Source organism: Schistocerca nitens, chromosome 1, assembly GCF_023898315.1.
Source record: "Schistocerca nitens isolate TAMUIC-IGC-003100 chromosome 1, iqSchNite1.1, whole genome shotgun sequence".
NCBI classification, from domain to species: domain Eukaryota; kingdom Metazoa; phylum Arthropoda; class Insecta; order Orthoptera; family Acrididae; genus Schistocerca; species Schistocerca nitens.
Genome location: NC_064614.1, coordinates 116568576 through 116586416, shown reverse-complemented (window position 1 = coordinate 116586416; position 17841 = coordinate 116568576). Strand labels below are relative to the sequence as shown.

At 41.2% G+C, this 17841-nt stretch overlaps 1 protein-coding gene across 3 annotated transcripts in view; it reads left to right on the top strand.

Annotated features, from left to right (window-relative positions):
• The window catches only part of LOC126242219 (short-chain dehydrogenase/reductase family 9C member 7-like), a 189467-nt gene that overhangs the window by 102535 nt on the left and 69091 nt on the right, over nt 1-17841 (top strand). For all 3 annotated transcript variants that reach the window (XM_049948072.1, XM_049948070.1, XM_049948071.1), the window contains exon 5: nt 212-344. In XM_049948072.1, the coding sequence (XP_049804029.1) occupies nt 212-344 (133 nt within the window). The remainder of the gene's footprint in view (nt 1-211; nt 345-17841) is intronic.

The window sequence follows — 17841 nt, the reverse complement described above, 5'->3', positions numbered from 1 at the left end:
TATGTGTGGTCAAGTTCTAACGGTTTACAGCATCCAAAATTTTGTAGTCTTCTGAAGCTGACACTATAATCTGTTGAAAACGCTAAAGCAAAATAAATATCCAAATTATGTAAATGATGATTGAAATTAATTCTGAAACTTGAAGTGTCTATGTCTTTTTGTATCGGTTTATAGCTTCTGTGCATTTGTCGTCAATTTGTTCATTCCACAGGCAGGACAGCAATGCCGATACTGTCCCCGTACTGCATGTCCAAGAGTGCCGTCATCTCGTACTGCGACGCTCTGCGTGTCGAGATGAAGAAGTGGGGCGTCTCTGTCTGCACGGTGGAGCCGTCCAGCTACATGTAAGCTCGACTGCTGAGGGATCAGCAGGAAAAGTACACCAGGCATCTGGTGTATGATCTAATGAATAATTTCATGTATGCCCTTAGACACTTCCTTGTTAACAATAATTGAGCTTCCTTGCTAACAATAATTGCACTTCAGGAGACTGCTACGGTCGCAGGTTCGAATCCTGCCTCGGGCATGGATGTGTGTGATGTCCTTAGGTTAGTTAGGTTTAAGTAGTTCTAAGTTCTAGGGGACTGATGACCTCAGATGTTAAGTCCCATAGTGCTCAGAGCTATTTTAACCATTTGAACCATTACACTTCAAGTAATATCGACTTTTATTTACGTGTATTTATTAATATGTTATTTCTTCATAATTACATCGACAGTAATTCGTCATCACATATGAGAGTTCACATTTGACATTCACACAAGAGTCTCTTAGGAAAGGACATACTCATTAAAAGGTCGGTCGAGAGACACAGCCAATGTACAGCTCTTTGTGACATAACAGTGTAGGACTACTATAAATGTACTGCAAAATTTGCATTTTGCACTCTAGAAATATTCTCTGAGTGCCCCTTTGGTCACACAATACACCCTACACAGTACACCCTATCTAGCAACGTCCTGTCACTGGTCAACATAGTAGCACTGATACATTCTCTGAGCTGTTCCACTTTTCTTGGCAGTGGTGGTACGGAAACACGGTCCTTAATGGTTCAAATGGCTCTGAGCACTATGGGACTTAACATCTGAGGTTTGGAAGCGTGACAGCTACAGAATACAGACAATATTAAACGGTATTAATAAATGGTCCACCGGGTCACCCAAACCAGTTGTAGACTGCCTAATTAGTGTCTTTCAGGGGCAACAAAAATTTGATTTCCAGTACGCTACTTCATCTCATTATAAACCGAATCGGAAAATTTAAAATACTTTCATAATCGACTCGTTAAGAGACGTGATCTTACCTTAATGGTTTAAAGCAGTGCGTCAAGTACTGAAGTTAGAAACTGTGTACATTTCTTGAGACAGCGTGATTCAAGGCACATAGATTACCCGGAGTATATTTATTCGTCATTTGAGAGCACTTAGTGACTTCCAACTAACTTAACACACAATTTCAAAACTTTTTGGAACTATTTCTCTCTGACAGGCCCCATAAAGTAATAAAAGCGAAAAAGGTTATTGCTTACTACATTTCTCTGTTCAAGCAGTAAAGGATTAGCATCACCCATGACTTTTCATTTATCGTTTCCTTACTAATAGCCACATTCGCAACACATTTTGCAGACATTATCCACACGTACCACTGAATGTAGGCTACCTGTTAAGTTATATCACTGTATGACGCTTAGTTCAGGATGTATGGTGTCATAAACATTGAAATGCATGAAAAACTAGCTAAGCACATTAACTCATTTCTATATTAATTAGACATTTGAAGATGTTTTATACATGGGAGTTGTACCCTATATATATATATATATATATAGGGTGAGTCACCTAACGTTACCGCTGGATATATTTCGTAAACCACATCAAATACTGACGAACCGATTCCACAGACCGAACGTGAGGAGAGGGGCTAGTGTAATTGTTTAATACAAACCATACAAAAATGCACGGAAGTATGTTTTTTAACACAAACCTACGTTTTTTTAATGGAATACCACGTTAGTTTTGTTAGCACATCTGAACATATAAATAAATACGTAATCAGTGCCGTTTGTTGCATTGTAAAATGTTAATTACATCCGGAGATATTGTAACCTAAAGTTGACGCTTGAAACCTCCGACGTTCAGTTGCGTGTTGTAACAAACACGGGCCACGGTCGGCGAGCAGCATCTGCAGGGACATGTTTACGATGACAACCGTGTTTACGAGTGTGGCTGTAGTGCACTGTTGTGGTTTGGTCTAGCTGTCGCAGTGTCCGCATGTAGCGCTTGCTGCTATTTTTATTCTGCATTCGTCTCCGCACGCAGACCAACTGTAGTATAGTACACCGTGTTACCAGACGTCTGTGATAGTGTAGTGTTGTAGGAACTGTGACCATGGTGTATTCGAATTCTGAAAAGGCGGAGATGATACTCATCTATGGCGAGTGTCGACGAAATGCAGCTGAAGCCTGCAGGGTGTATGCAGAACGGTACCCAGACAGAGAGCATCCAACGTGCCGCACATTGCAAAACATCTACCGCCAACTGTATGCAACACGTATGGTCGTAGCACGCAAACGGGTTCGTAACAGGCCCGTCACAGGAGAAGCGGGTGCAATTGGTGTGTTAGCTGCTCATGAACCCACACATGAGTACACGGGACATTGCGAGAGCCGGTGGACTGAGTCAAAGTAGTGTCATGCGCATACTGCATCGTCACCGCTTTCACCCGTTTCATGTGTCGCTACATCAGCAATTACATGGTGATGACTTTAATCATCGAGTGCAATTCTGTCAATGGGCATTAACAGAGAATGCGTTGCAGTTCTACCTGTTTACCGATGAAGCGGGTTTCACAAACCACGGGGCAGTGAATCTACGGAACATGTATTACTGGTCCGTGGACAATCCTCGCTGGCTCAGACAGGTAGAGCGACAGCGACCGTGGACTGTAAATGTATGGTGCGGAATCATTGGCGACCACCTCATTGGTCCTCACGTCATTGCAGGGGCCCAAACAGCTGCAACATACATCGCGTTTCTACAGAATGATCTGCCAACGTTGCTCGAAAATGTCCCACTGGAAACGCGTCGACGTATGTGGTATCAGCATGATGGTGCACCTGCAGATTCCGCAATTAACACTGGGCTGACCCTTGACAGGATGTTCGACCGGCGTTTCATAGGACGTGGAGGACGATAAATTGGCCAGCCCGTTCTCCTGATCGTACACCTCTGGACTTCTTTCTGTGGGGTACGTTAAAGGAGAATGTGTACCGTGATGTGCCTACAACCCCAGAGGATATGAAACAACGTATTGTGGCAGCCTACGGCGACATTACACCACATGTACTGCGGCGTGTACGACATTCATTACGCCAGAGATTTCAATTGTGTGCAGCAAATGATGGCCACCACATTGAACATCTATTGGCCTGACATGTCGGGACACACTCTATTCCACTCCGTAATTGAAAACGGAAACCACGTGTGTACGTGTACCTCACCCATCATGGTAATGTACACTCTTTGACATAAAACTTGACCGGCGGCCGGCCGCTTCAGAGGCTAAGTCCGCGCCGATCGCGACATGGGACAAAAAAACTGGCCAACTCGCTAATTCTCTAAGTCCGGTTATCTGCACAATCTGGCAACACTGTAGACTGCGGCACTTCCTGGAGGAAAACTTGTCCCATGATAGAGAAACTTTAGGCTGATTACGCCTGTGGTCTAGCGGTAGCGTGCGTTGTTTCTGTCCATAATGTCAGTGGATCGAGAGCAGCTGGTATAAAATATTTTTATAGCCTTTTCTGTCTGAATGCTGAAGACGTGAATGTAATGGTAGCGCAGATTCAATCTATTTCGCTTTGTGACACACCGATATCATAATTTTATCCAGTAACGATTTTGCGGCAGATTTCCTGCAGACTGTCCTCCTCTGGACGCCGTAGGCGGCAAAGCTCCGGGATCCATTTGCTGGCTACTGGCAGCGGCCGTGGCGACAGCAGCGGCGCTGCTCTCCCCCATTCTTTATCGAAAGCGCCTGCTACCGCTCATCGCTTTTGATGATTTAAAACGCTTTATTATTAAATGTTGCTCCACAGAAAATTTCTACAATTTCCATTCACGCTCAAAAGCAACGGAGACAGACGCCCTGATTAGTAGGCGGGTATTATATTACATTAATCGGCAAGAGCTGAGAATGGCCCGAAATTAATTTTATAGACTGGGACGAAATTAAACCACCTCACTACATTCGATGAATTTATAAATGCTTCATACCTCGTTTCTTTTCCTTTCAAACTCAATTATTTGTGGGCCGCGGTGGTCTCGCGGTTCTAGGCGCTCAGTCCGGAACCGCGCGACTGCTACGGTCGCCGGTTCGCATCCTGCCTCGGGCATGGATGTGTGTGATGTCCTTAGGTTAGTTAGGTTTAAGTAGTTCTAAGTTCTAGGGGACTGATGACCACAGATGTTAAGTCCCATAGTGCTCAGAGCCATTTGAACCATTTTCAACTATTTGTGCAACTTTTGGTCAATGTTTGGATGTTTTCGTCAAGCCAGAGTGAGCGTCTGTGGTGTAAAGTGTATTACAGTTCTTGTTTCATTCCTTATGGTAAGTCTATGCGATAAACTGTGTGAATACCTTGCAATGCATGCTCTGTAGCAGTGCAGGAATACTGCACATTTGGAGTTCCATGTATGGGTTCATGAAGTATTTATTGTTGATCGGAAGTGATAGTTAAGGTCATCAGATTTAAACCAGAAAAATTTGTCGTTTTGAAGGTTTCAGGGAACGGAAAGGAATTGCTAACGCCGGTGTTAGAAAACGTCTACAGTTAAATGCTATTGCAAAAATTTAGAAGAAGGGAACTATATTAATGAACATGTGCACTTCATAAACAACCTTCTGACATGTTAGACCTATATGACGAACAAAGCTCAAATTTATATCGTTGACAGTCGGTTTGAATCTTTTCAGGGTCTATTTTACAGTGAAGCACCTTGGAATTTGCAAAGCAGAAATCCATGATATTAACTTAATTTACTAAGTCGAAATCGGACGAAGATTGATGTTTAAAGGCATTCTTCAGATTTCGCATAAGAAATTTTTACTAGCAGTTTGCAACTCCATTAATTAAAATGGAAAAGAAAAGGTTGTAGTCAGCGGCTTCTACCGTGATTCGAAATGCTATGTTTTATAGTACAAGCACTGCAACGCACAAGGGAACCTCTGAGCTAACGACACACTGGCGGCCAGAGGCGGAATATAGTCACTGCGATGTTGCCTGACCCTCAAAACGCAACCTTAAACACACGAACAGAGGAGGTGGAGATTACTGTTTTAACGTCCCGTCGACAACGATGTCATTAGAGACGGAGCACAAGCTCGGATTAGGGAAGGATGGGGAAGGAAATCGGCCGTGCCCTTCCTAAGGAACCATCCCGGCATTTGCCTGAAGCGATTTAGGGAAATCATTGAAAACCTAAATCAGGATGGCCGGGCGCGGGATTGCACCGTCGTCCTCCCGAATGCACACACAAACAGGTGTTACTTAAGTGAAGAACGCCGTTCTTGGAGTCCAGAAATTAAATATACTTTCTAATTGTGTCATCTTGCAGTCGATTATATCGTACGAGTCTTCGATGTGGGAAACGAATGTCAAGTGAATTTAGCGAGGTAACGCTGACCTACACCCGGAAGTAAATGCACTATCAGAGTGTTGACAAATACTTGCTACGACGCTACCATTTCTAGGCTCTCTGACGAGGCAGCTCTTCAGCGAAATGCTTGCCGTGATTCTCCGATACGGTTCTTCAGAGTGGAGACGCGCGCGCACGTTTGGTTTTTATGCGGCTTTCTCCCCTGATGGTTTCTGACGTCGCCTTGTGGGCTATGTATACATATGAGAATTCAATTATCATTAATCCAGAATCATACAAGTTTCAGCTTCCGGCGTGGAAGAAGGCTGTTGACGCCGACATTATATCATTTCAACGTAGGGAAAGCAAAACGGATCATTCAATGTTTCTCATTCAACATAAAGCATGTGAGATAATTTTCCGTAACGTTCATAATCATCTAAAAATACAAACGAAGTAAAAATACACCGGAAGCTTATTCGAATTGAATATAACGCTTTGCACCTCGATGTAGAATTTGTCCACTTGCAATCTTTTGCAGCATACACATAGAATGTCATGATTACCACGAGAATGAAGAAATATGTTGGTAAGGATGGAAGCAAGAAGAGACGCAGTCAACAAATATTCTATTCCTCATGGCATTCATTTCAATTGACACGTAAGAAGAGGTAAAGTGGGAATTTACTTTCGTTAACACGAAAGATATGCCGCACATATTGATAACGAGGAAGTCTGCGTCTTCATACGTTTCCTCCTTGAAATCTGTATGCTCTATTATGTACTAAGTAGCCCGATCATTGTTTCAGTAATGTTACCCTCTTGTTTGACCCCGTAACGATGAACAGATTCCAAATGCATGTCTCCCTTCCTGGGTTGTTTTTTGTGTTTTATTGCTTGGAATTCCTGAAGCAGACCACTGTGCCTTCCCCCCTCGTGGGTTAGGTCTCAAAACTAAGCCGCTTTGTATCCAATGGCATAATTTATTCAGACTACATCAGCATAAGACTATCAAACAAAGCCTTCCATTTATAGTTGCAGCACTCTAACCAGCACTGACCAAAGTGTAATCCACGGTCATGGTCCTAAATTACCAGCTGTCTGCTACTGTGGCAAAGTCAGTACTACACTTTCGATTCCGCAGCACCATTTTATCTGGTAACACTGTGTAGTTGCACAGTTGTGCTACCAGGTCTGTCCTCACACTGTCAACTTTATGTATCTCACTTCTCCTGTAGCGTATATCACGAGGAGCCGAAGTAAATGAGTGTATTCTGCATGACGTAACATTCAGTATTCCCTTCTTTCATAGCCACTCTTCTTGTGCATCGATACCAAATAGGAATGCGAAAACTCTTGCGAGTGAGAGAATGACAATAACAATCGTAACAAGAACAAGCAAATAATGAATGATGTTTATTCCAACGCAGAACGAGAATGGCTTTAAATATAAAAATCTGTATCTATATCTATATCCATATCTATTGATCTTTGAGTTGCCACAATGCAAATATATTCTTAGCATTTAGTTACTGAATTTAGTTCTGGATGTTTGCAGAGAAAAGGAAAAGTCGGTACTTCTCGCTAGTGTAATATAATGTGAACCAGCAACTACCCTTTCCTTAGAACACGACTCAAGCAGGTCCTCAAGTAGGTAGCAAGGCACTGCTGCATTCTGTTCCCTGACATTGCTCTGATGACGGTTAATGCAGATAGTTCCGATTATGAAATACAAAACGTATTGCAGGTTAGTTCCTAGGATAGTAACATTAAATTTGCGTTGTAGACGGCACATGAACGTGACGACTATCCACATTACTCATCAATATAAAAAGACAATATTTTGGGAATTTAGCAGGATTACTCAAAACGAATTCTGAAATTGGGTGACTGACTGCACAGGTGCTAAACGTCGTCAAGAGTATACGATGTCCTAATCGCATTAGGAATATGAAGATCGTCTTCGACAGCTCGCAACTTTCACATTGCTATCTCCACCCTACTCCAGACAGCCCTCGGTGGAGTTGCACTACGTTGCCGATGTTATGGAAGGCCTTCAAACCGACAACAGACCACATATTGAAAAATACAAGCGAATTCCCTTGCAGCGTAAGCTTGTTGTAACTAATCTAAAAATTATTGGAGAGGAACATTGTCCTATTCAAAAAAAGTAAAATGTTACACACTGTTGACGTCAAACGGACATTATCTATGTCCTGTCTTGTGTCCTACTCATCTATAATACCAAGTGTACTATGAAAATCATTATATATAATGGATGATAGAGTAATGCATTGATACCAGATGGTGGGGGACGGCCGGTGTGGCCGTGCGGTTCTAGGCGCTTCAGTCTGGAACCGCGTGACCGCTACGGTCGCAGGTTCGAATCCTGCCTCGGGCATGGATGTGAGTGATGTCCTTAGGTTAGTTAGGTTTAAGTAGTTCTAAGTTCTAGGGGACTGATGACCTTAGAAGTTAGGTCCCATAGTGCTCAGAGCCATTTGAACCATTTGAACTATTTAACACAAAATGACATTAAAAATTAAAGTTATTCACGAGCAGCTAGTTGAGAATATGTATGAACATTAAATGACACGACGAACTGAAATAATATGACGAAGAGTTCAGCGCTCACTGGGAATAGAGCCCCACACATACCGTTGTTGACTACACACAAAGAGACGTCAGCTACCGAATTTTTATCCACCAGCTGCTCAGAATTGTATCTTGAACTTACAGTCATCTCGCAAATAGTTCTGTGTCTCACTGGGAGTTAAAAACGTCAGATATCGTTAGAGTTGACAACGAATGAAAATACATTAAAAATCAAAATTATTATCCACCAGCAGATAGGTGTTCTCATGATAGAGCTTGATAATACATAATTAAATCTTTAGTGCCGGGCCAGGATTCGATCCCATTCACGCGTAATATGTGAAGGTGTTGAGGAATCTGCAGTTTTGAACAAACAACAAATTGTAGCCGAGCTGTATTGCCACGAAGGGATCAAATTCCGCGTTAAGGGCGGTCTCAGTTGTATTCCCAGTTTAGAACCAATTTTATCGACATACAGAAGCTCAAATAAAAGATGGAATAAGTGTCCTGTGACCATACATAGCGTTTGTGTCGTCACTTGAAATAAATAACTAGTATAAGAAAGGTTACTGGTGATAGAGTTTCTACATGTCGCCACTCCAGACTTTATTGTGGTTCAACCTACCGTCTACTTGGTAAAGAAGGAATATCATCTTGAATGTGAATTTTCAGACCACGCAGCCATTATATCTCCTTTACTTGGTGTAGCCAGGAGAGAATGGAATCTGTCTCTCCCTATCTAAAATCATTGACGGAAGTGGGAATCGAACCCAGACCATAGGTATACGTTAAACAGACCACGAAATCCTCTTCTCTGCGAGTCATTTTTCTATCGTAACGCAGTTGCGCCACACTGGATGAGAATTCTGACACACAGGCTCCCTGTAGTAATTTGCAGCATGTTCAGTAAACTCATTTACTTGGTTGACCGAATCACCATGAACTAGCTGCCTCGGCTACCAAGTGCATACATTCGACTATTTTGTAATCACAGAAATAAAATCACGTAACTGCCACCTACACACAACTGCCAACAGTGTAGGATGCAGAAGTTTAAATAGTAAGTGTTCCTCTCCACTTGAGCTAGTCTATTGCGCTATCTGGTACGTCGTTCAGTCCAAAAGAAAAGCTGTAACTGTTTGTCTCTCAGAAGTCAAGACCTGGCCATATGCATAATCTCACAGTGCTGTGGAATCCAAAAGTTCTGGAGGAATAGTTGCCGAGCTCTGGAGCTGCTGTAGCTACGTGTCAGCTTGTAGCATAGATAAGATGTCGCGAGTTCGAATACATTCAGTACTACATTTTTTAAAACGCAATTCTGCTCTCTGCTGAAGGTATCAATCTAATGGAACTTCGAACATAATTCCCTTCACTTCTCAACCCAAAGTAGTCGCATGTGGAAAAAGGGCTAACTACTGTGACATTTTGTTCTATTCAGGTTTAATAGACAGCAGGCAGCAGATGCATCTCGAAGATGTGCAGGGAGAGCGCATCGTGCCATAATATGTCAGAAAAGTATTTTCTACATTAGCCTTCGTGTGGTAGTGATATTTTATTCTTCTTCAAACTTTGTTTGACAGCTTTAACTCAGAACAAGTTTTCTACATGCATGTAATCAATAAACCGCATGTGCATTGTCAGACTGTCATAGGTAACATCAGAGAATTCGCATATATCGTTGATGATTAATTTCTCTCTCATGTTTACTATTGTTTTAACAACACTAAAGGAAACCTTACGAAAATTGTGCACTGTATTATAAGAAATGAAATAAAACTAACCATGATAACCTTACGACGAAAGTATCTGTACACAAGCATGCCTCTATCGACACGAATTAGTAAAATACTACTCACATAGATTTTGATTGGGTCTGTGTTTAATTGGTATGCTGTGTCATACTCAAGAGGTATGCAAATGTGGCATTTCATAAATATAGTTACGCATTCCTAGAAACCCAAAATTCGCTTGGCAGCAGCGGAAAGAGGCCTTACCTGTTGTGCAGCATTGTAAGTTTTTCAACATTGCACTATGAGCTGAAAGCATTTTCTTGCGATTTCCTTATTGATGTTTGATCTGACTGCTTGTAGCTCTTTCACAGAAGGGATAAAAACGTTACAGTCAGTGACACTGGAACTGCGAACCGTAACAGACGCTTTTCCACAGGTCAGCACGTTACCACAGAGCTGGCGAGGAGGTATGGGTCTTAGCTTCATATTACGAGGGCAATAGTAACTAGAACTCGTAAACCGCTATTTGAAGGTCGAGATTAGTTGCGGTTTACACCTGCAACGACTTTCCTGGGCTGAAAACCGTAAATTTTCAATATTTTGTTACCCTTCAAGCGATAATAACTCAGATTATTCAATGGAAATGACAGGTAAAATCAAGTGAACTTTGAGGCTTAATTCCGTGCACACCAGGAAGTAACTCGTCGATCACAGAGTTGCCAAACATACGTTGCCTTGTTGCCAAATCTCAGTTACAGTACCAGCAGGAAGAAGACGAACCGATGTGATCCTACAGCGGTCTGGGAAGTGACCATAGCTGGTGTCTCCAAGTCGCGGCTGCTACGGCCTGGAATACGTAATGCGTCTGATTCGCTTTCTGTAACTAGGTTTAGGGACTGGAGCGTAGTTACTAATAATACTCAGAACTGACTGCAAACTGAGCATCATAAATCAGTAACTCTCATTGTTGTTTTTATATTTCTTTCGTAAGTGTACTCAAAACTAAGAAAGTCATTCACAGGCGTTTTCGTGCCTCGCCGATAGTCGAGCACAACATACAAATAAAAATAAAAAAGAATGTGTGTGTGTGTGTGTGTTTGTGTGTGTGTGTGTGTGTGTGTGTGTGTGTGTGTGTGTGAGAGAGAGAGAGAGAGAGAGAGAGAGAGAGAGATAAATAAAAAGCAATGAGAGAGAGTGTAAAAAATTGTTGTAAAGAAATTGAATCATGGTATTTAAAGAAATCTTTCATTAAAATGACACGTTCCACATCATTACGAAATGTCGTATTCATGATCTATGGAACAAGAGTTAATCTAATGTAATCTAATCTAATCTAATCACATCATATTGATGGTTAGCCATGAAGAGTCATGAATTACCGAAATTTTGGCCAATACCAGTAACCAAATCTAAACTTGAAAATAAAAGACGACAATTTTTGTAATAAACCGTGACTCCTATCAAGACCCTTTCGTCCCTGTTATCTAACCACGAAAGATGTCTGATATACCTCCATTCGGAAGTAACAAAGTGTGCATGCATTTAAAGATGAAGTGCATGATGTGAATTTCTGTGACGGAGATACGAACCCAACACGTAATCCGATTGTTAACTAAGAAAAATCAAATGTTACGTATCGGTTTTTCTTACGAGCCGCTAGGTGTCTGAATCTAAAATAAGGATACACACTTTTGTGCCTAAGCGACAATCGAACTGCACACCTACCGTGCATCCACGAATATAGCTTAAGTATCAGTTGCTTACTCATGAACAGTAAGATGTGTGCGTGTTTGACCAGAAATAACGACACCTGTTGCGATTGTTGGAAACACATGAACAGACATTGAAATTGCGCGTTAATTTTCACTAGCAGGTGGGTGTGCACTTGATAAAGCTAGAAATGAAATTATGAATATGTTTGTACTGGATCAGGTTTCAGACCCACATACTTACCTTTGGAGGAGACCTAGAGAAGATTGCAGTCTTGGGAAAAGGAACGAAATGACTGAACTATACTGTTCCGAGAGATTCAGATCCTCGAAAGAGGAGATACGAATTCGAATCACAGTCCTGCACCAAATTTTTAAACGTCTGTAGTTCAATCAAGTACAAGTAAAGTAAGAGCCCTGTCCCTTTAAATGGCTATCGGTTCATCAAATAAAATAAAATTTCCTAATGTAAGTAAGCTTACTGGCGACTGTATTTCTGTTTACCATGACTTCCGCTGTGTCATTTCCCAACGTAAACCGGCTCTGGCCAGTTGGTAATGAAGGAACGTGATGTTTAATGCGGATTCTGGATTATAACGTCTTTCTCTTGAGGTTACCAGAGGTAAAATAAATCTGTTTGTGCCTCTTAAAAGTAAATGCCTGAACCCACGCATTGCACCTGTGATAGCTCGTTCCACCATACCATTGTGGCCACATTACCCAGCCCCAAGAGTGTGCTGTAACGGATGATGTGCTTAGCTTACAAAATTAGTCACGGTGGAAAAAATGCGAGTCTATTAAATGGTCAAGTAGAAGCAAGCTTCTGACGCAGAGATTATGCTATTCTCATGTCAGCAGGATGTAAAGACTCTTCTAGGCATCATAGGCTGGATGTGAAGCCATTTTGATTTTTCACAAATTCAGCAAATTTCTTTGTTCGAGAAAATCCACTGTGAAGTGTGAAGTTGCCGGATAATTCGATTATTACTGTTATTATTACTATCATTTTATTCATACCGCTGCTGGAACACGACCGTAGTCTTCAGGTAAAACGCGAGACCAGTTAATATGACGTCTGGCGACCGAAAGCACATATCGACAAAATTTTTATCGCCCCTTTCCTCTCGGTGCTGAAGCTATGAGTGTAATTCAAGCGAATCTACAATATCATATTAGCTGGTCTCGCGTTTTACCTCAAGACTACGGTCGTAGTCAAGAGTAATGTACTAAGACTGGAGTCAAGACTTCCTCTGGGAAGTGCCGCAGTCTACATGTTGCTAGATCGAGCATATTGCAAGACATAGAATCCTGAGAGGAGCACGACTGTATTGTCCACCTTACGTGAACGACTCGGCGGTCAATTTTTTGGTCTGAGACTGTATCTACAACACATATTGCACGCTGAAGACCCAGAAGAATTTAAAAAAAATGTAGTTTATGAGAGCAACGTTAACCATAGCGTTCGAAGTATTCATAGTATTGTATACGTGTGTGTAAACGCCTTCCAATGACCACTCAAGAAAGACAAGGATACACAGTCTAGCTCCAATATTATAAATACGCCTCAGTTTGTGGATGAACTCAGACTTAGGTTGATAATAATTGTGAAAATTTAGCAGCACTGTACCCATTGGTGTTAAACTCGTTTTCAAGCAATGATTCCCACAGCTACAGGGATACTACTTGTGATACCTCTTAGACAAAATACTTAAGCAGTGTTATCAGACGAAAGATCAACCTGACACAAACTGTGGGAAGTTTGTTTTACAACCTTCGTACCTGGATATTCAGCTTTTTCCTACTTGAGATATCTGTGAACGTTGCTGCTTAAGACGATTTAAGCAGAAACTAAATTCCCTCAGCTTCGACAATGTTTAAAGAAATCGTCTTATTGGCACTAAATCGTGGTTTGTGAATTGTTTACCGGCCGTACTCTGCCGTATTTTGCCGGTTGGAAGGCAAAAGCTTACTGACAAATTCCACACAGAAATTACTGTTACAGTGTACTTATGGAGCCAAATGAGTGAATTGCGTATTTTCCGGTGAGAAAGAGCACTGGCAAACAGTCTTCGCTACTTAGGTTATTTAAACTGGTGTCACTCTGAGCTAGAATGTATGGTCAGCGACTAAGTGTAAGGTCAACGTTTCGGATGCGAGTTTTGCGACTGTGAAATACTTTCCTACATTATAGAAGCGAATATTAAATTTGAACTAATATTGCGAAAATTTTGTACTTGGACAGCTTAGAATGAAAATACTTCTGTTTATTTCAAAGGGAAACAATAGATTTTCTAAAACACTGTCTGTCATACACAACTTGAAACAGGTCATGTCGACCAAATCATGTGGAAGAACTAACAGCAACGTATATCGGAAGGCAGTAAGATCTCTTGCCTTTTGGTTTGTCAGTACTCGATAGCCATTTCTAGGCGAAAGTAAATGAAGAAAGGCAGTGCGTTTTTGTTGCCAAGTAACGTCTTCGTCAATTACTTTAGTTTTAAAGTAATCTACGAGTAATTGCTGGTGTTTCATATTAACATGAAAAGGATTCCGTAGACAGGGAAAGAACCTGTTCTTGGGAAACTACATCTATAGTGACCAAAAGGCATTAAATGATGTTCAAGCACTTGTGTTACAGCAGCGGTATGAATAAAATGATAGTAATAATAACAGTAATAATCGAATTATCCGGCAACTTCACACTTCACAGTGGATTTTCTCGAACAAAGAAATTTGCTGAATTTGTGAAAAATCAAAATGGCTTCACATCCAGCCTATGATGCCTAGAAGAGTCTTTACATCCTGCTGACATGAGAATAGCATAATCTCTGCGTCAGAAGCTTGCTTCTACTTGACCATTTAATAGACTCGCATTTTTTCCACCGTGACTAATTTTGTAAGCTAAGCACATCATCCGTTACAGCACACTCTTGGGGCTGGGTAATGTGGCCACAATGGTATGGTGGAACGAGCTATCACAGGTGCAATGCGTGGGTTCAGGCATTTACTTTTAAGAGGCACAAACAGATTTATTTTACCTCTGGTAACCTCAAGAGAAAGACGTTATAATCCAGAATCCGCATTAAACATCACGTTCCTTCATTACCAACTGGCCAGAGCCGGTTTACGTTGGGAAATGACACAGCGGAAGTCATGGTAAACAGAAATACAGTCGCCAGTAAGCTTACTTACATTAGGAAATTTTATTTTATTTGATGAACCGATAGCCATTTAAAGGGACAGGGCTCTTACTTTACTTGTACTTGATTGAACTACAGACGTTTAAAAATTTGGTGCAGGACTGTGATTCGAATTCGTATCTCCTCTTTCGAGGATCTGAATCTCTCGGAACAGTATAGTTCAGTCATTTCGTTCCTTTTCCCAAGACTGCAATCTTCTCTAGGTCTCCTCCAAAGGTAAGTATGTGGGTCTGAAACCTGATCCAGTACAAACATATTCATAATTTCATTTCTAGCTTTATCAAGTGCACACCCACCTGCTAGTGAAAATTAACGCGCAATTTCAATGTCTGTTCATGTGTTTCCAACAATCGCAACAGGTGTCGTTATTTCTGGTCAAACACGCACACATCTTACTGTTCATGAATAAGCAACTGATACTTAAGCTATATTCGTGGATGCACGGTAGGTGTGCAGTTCGATTGTCGCTTAGGCACAAAAGTGTGTATCCTTATTTTAGATTCAGACACCTAGTGGCTCGTAAGAAAAACCGATACGTAACATTTGATTTTTCTTAGTTAACAATCGGATTACGTGATGGGTTCGTATCTCCGTCACAGAAATTCACATCATGCACTTCATCTTTAAATGCATGCACACTTTGTTACTTCCGAATGGAGGTATATCAGACATCTTTCGTGGTTAGATAACAGGGACGAAAGGGTCTTGATAGGAGTCACGGTTTATTACAAAAATTGTCGTCTTTTATTTTCAAGTTTAGATTTGGTTACTGGTATTGGCCAAAATTTCGGTAATTCATGACTCTTCATGGCTAACCATCAATATGATGTGATTAGATTAGATTAGATTACATTAGATTAACTCTTGTTCCATAGATCATGAATACGACATTTCGTAATGATGTGGAACGTGTCATTTTAATGAAAGATTTCTTTAAATACCATGATTCAATTTCTTTACAACAATTTTTTACACTCTCTCTCATTGCTTTTTATTTATCTCTCTCTCTCTCTCTCTCTCTCTCTCTCTCTCACACACACACACACACACACACACACACACACACACACAAACACACACACACACACACATTCTTTTTTATTTTTATTTGTATGTTGTGCTCGACTATCGGCGAGGCACGAAAACGCCTGTGAATGACTTTCTTAGTTTTGAGTACACTTACGAAAGAAATATAAAAACAACAATGAGAGTTACTGATTTATGATGCTCAGTTTGCAGTCAGTTCTGAGTATTATTAGTAACTACGCTCCAGTCCCTAAACCTAGTTACAGAAAGCGAATCAGACGCATTACGTATTCCAGGCCGTAGCAGCCGCGACTTGGAGACACCAGCTATGGTCACTTCCCAGACCGCTGTAGGATCACATCGGTTCGTCTTCTTCCTGCTGGTACTGTAACTGAGATTTGGCAACAAGGCAACGTATGTTTGGCAACTCTGTGATCGACGAGTTACTTCCTGGTGTGCACGGAATTAAGCCTCAAAGTTCACTTGATTTTACCTGTCATTTCCATTGAATAATCTGAGTTATTATCGCTTGAAGGGTAACAAAATATTGAAAATTTACGGTTTTCAGCCCAGGAAAGTCGTTGCAGGTGTAAACCGCAACTAATCTCGACCTTCAAATAGCGGTTTACGAGTTCTAGTTACTATTGCCCTCGTAATATGAAGCTAAGACCCATACCTCCTCGCCAGCTCTGTGGTAACGTGCTGACCTGTGGAAAAGCGTCTGTTACGGTTCGCAGTTCCAGTGTCACTGACTGTAACGTTTTTATCCCTTCTGTGAAAGAGCTACAAGCAGTCAGATCAAACATCAGTAAGGAAATCGCAAGAAAATGCTTTCAGCTCATAGTGCAATGTTGAAAAACTTACAATGCTGCACAACAGGTAAGGCCTCTTTCCGCTGCTGCCAAGCGAATTTTGGGTTTCTAGGAATGCGTAACTATATTTATGAAATGCCACATTTGCATACCTCTTGAGTATGACACAGCATACCAATTAAACACAGACCCAATCAAAATCTATGTGAGTAGTATTTTACTAATTCGTGTCGATAGAGGCATGCTTGTGTACAGATACTTTCGTCGTAAGGTTATCATGGTTAGTTTTATTTCATTTCTTATAATACAGTGCACAATTTTCGTAAGGTTTCCTTTAGTGTTGTTAAAACAATAGTAAACATGAGAGAGAAATTAATCATCAACGATATATGCGAATTCTCTGATGTTACCTATGACAGTCTGACAATGCACATGCGGTTTATTGATTACATGCATGTAGAAAACTTGTTCTGAGTTAAAGCTGTCAAACAAAGTTTGAAGAAGAATAAAATATCACTACCACACGAAGGCTAATGTAGAAAATACTTTTCTGACATATTATGGCACGATGCGCTCTCCCTGCACATCTTCGAGATGCATCTGCTGCCTGCTGTCTATTAAACCTGAATAGAACAAAATGTCACAGTAGTTAGCCCTTTTTCCACATGCGACTACTTTGGGTTGAGAAGTGAAGGGAATTATGTTCGAAGTTCCATTAGATTGATACCTTCAGCAGAGAGCAGAATTGCGTTTTAAAAAATGTAGTACTGAATGTATTCGAACTCGCGACATCTTATCTATGCTACAAGCTGACACGTAGCTACAGCAGCTCCAGAGCTCGGCAACTATTCCTCCAGAACTTTTGGATTCCACAGCACTGTGAGATTATGCATATGGCCAGGTCTTGACTTCTGAGAGACAAACAGTTACAGCTTTTCTTTTGGACTGAACGACGTACCAGATAGCGCAATAGACTAGCTCAAGTGGAAAGGAACACTTACTATTTAAACTTCTGCATCCTACACTGTTGGCAGTTGTGTGTAGGTGGCAGTTACGTGATTTTATTTCTGTGATTACAAAATAGTCGAATGTATGCACTTGGTAGCCGAGGCAGCTAGTTCATGGTGATTCGG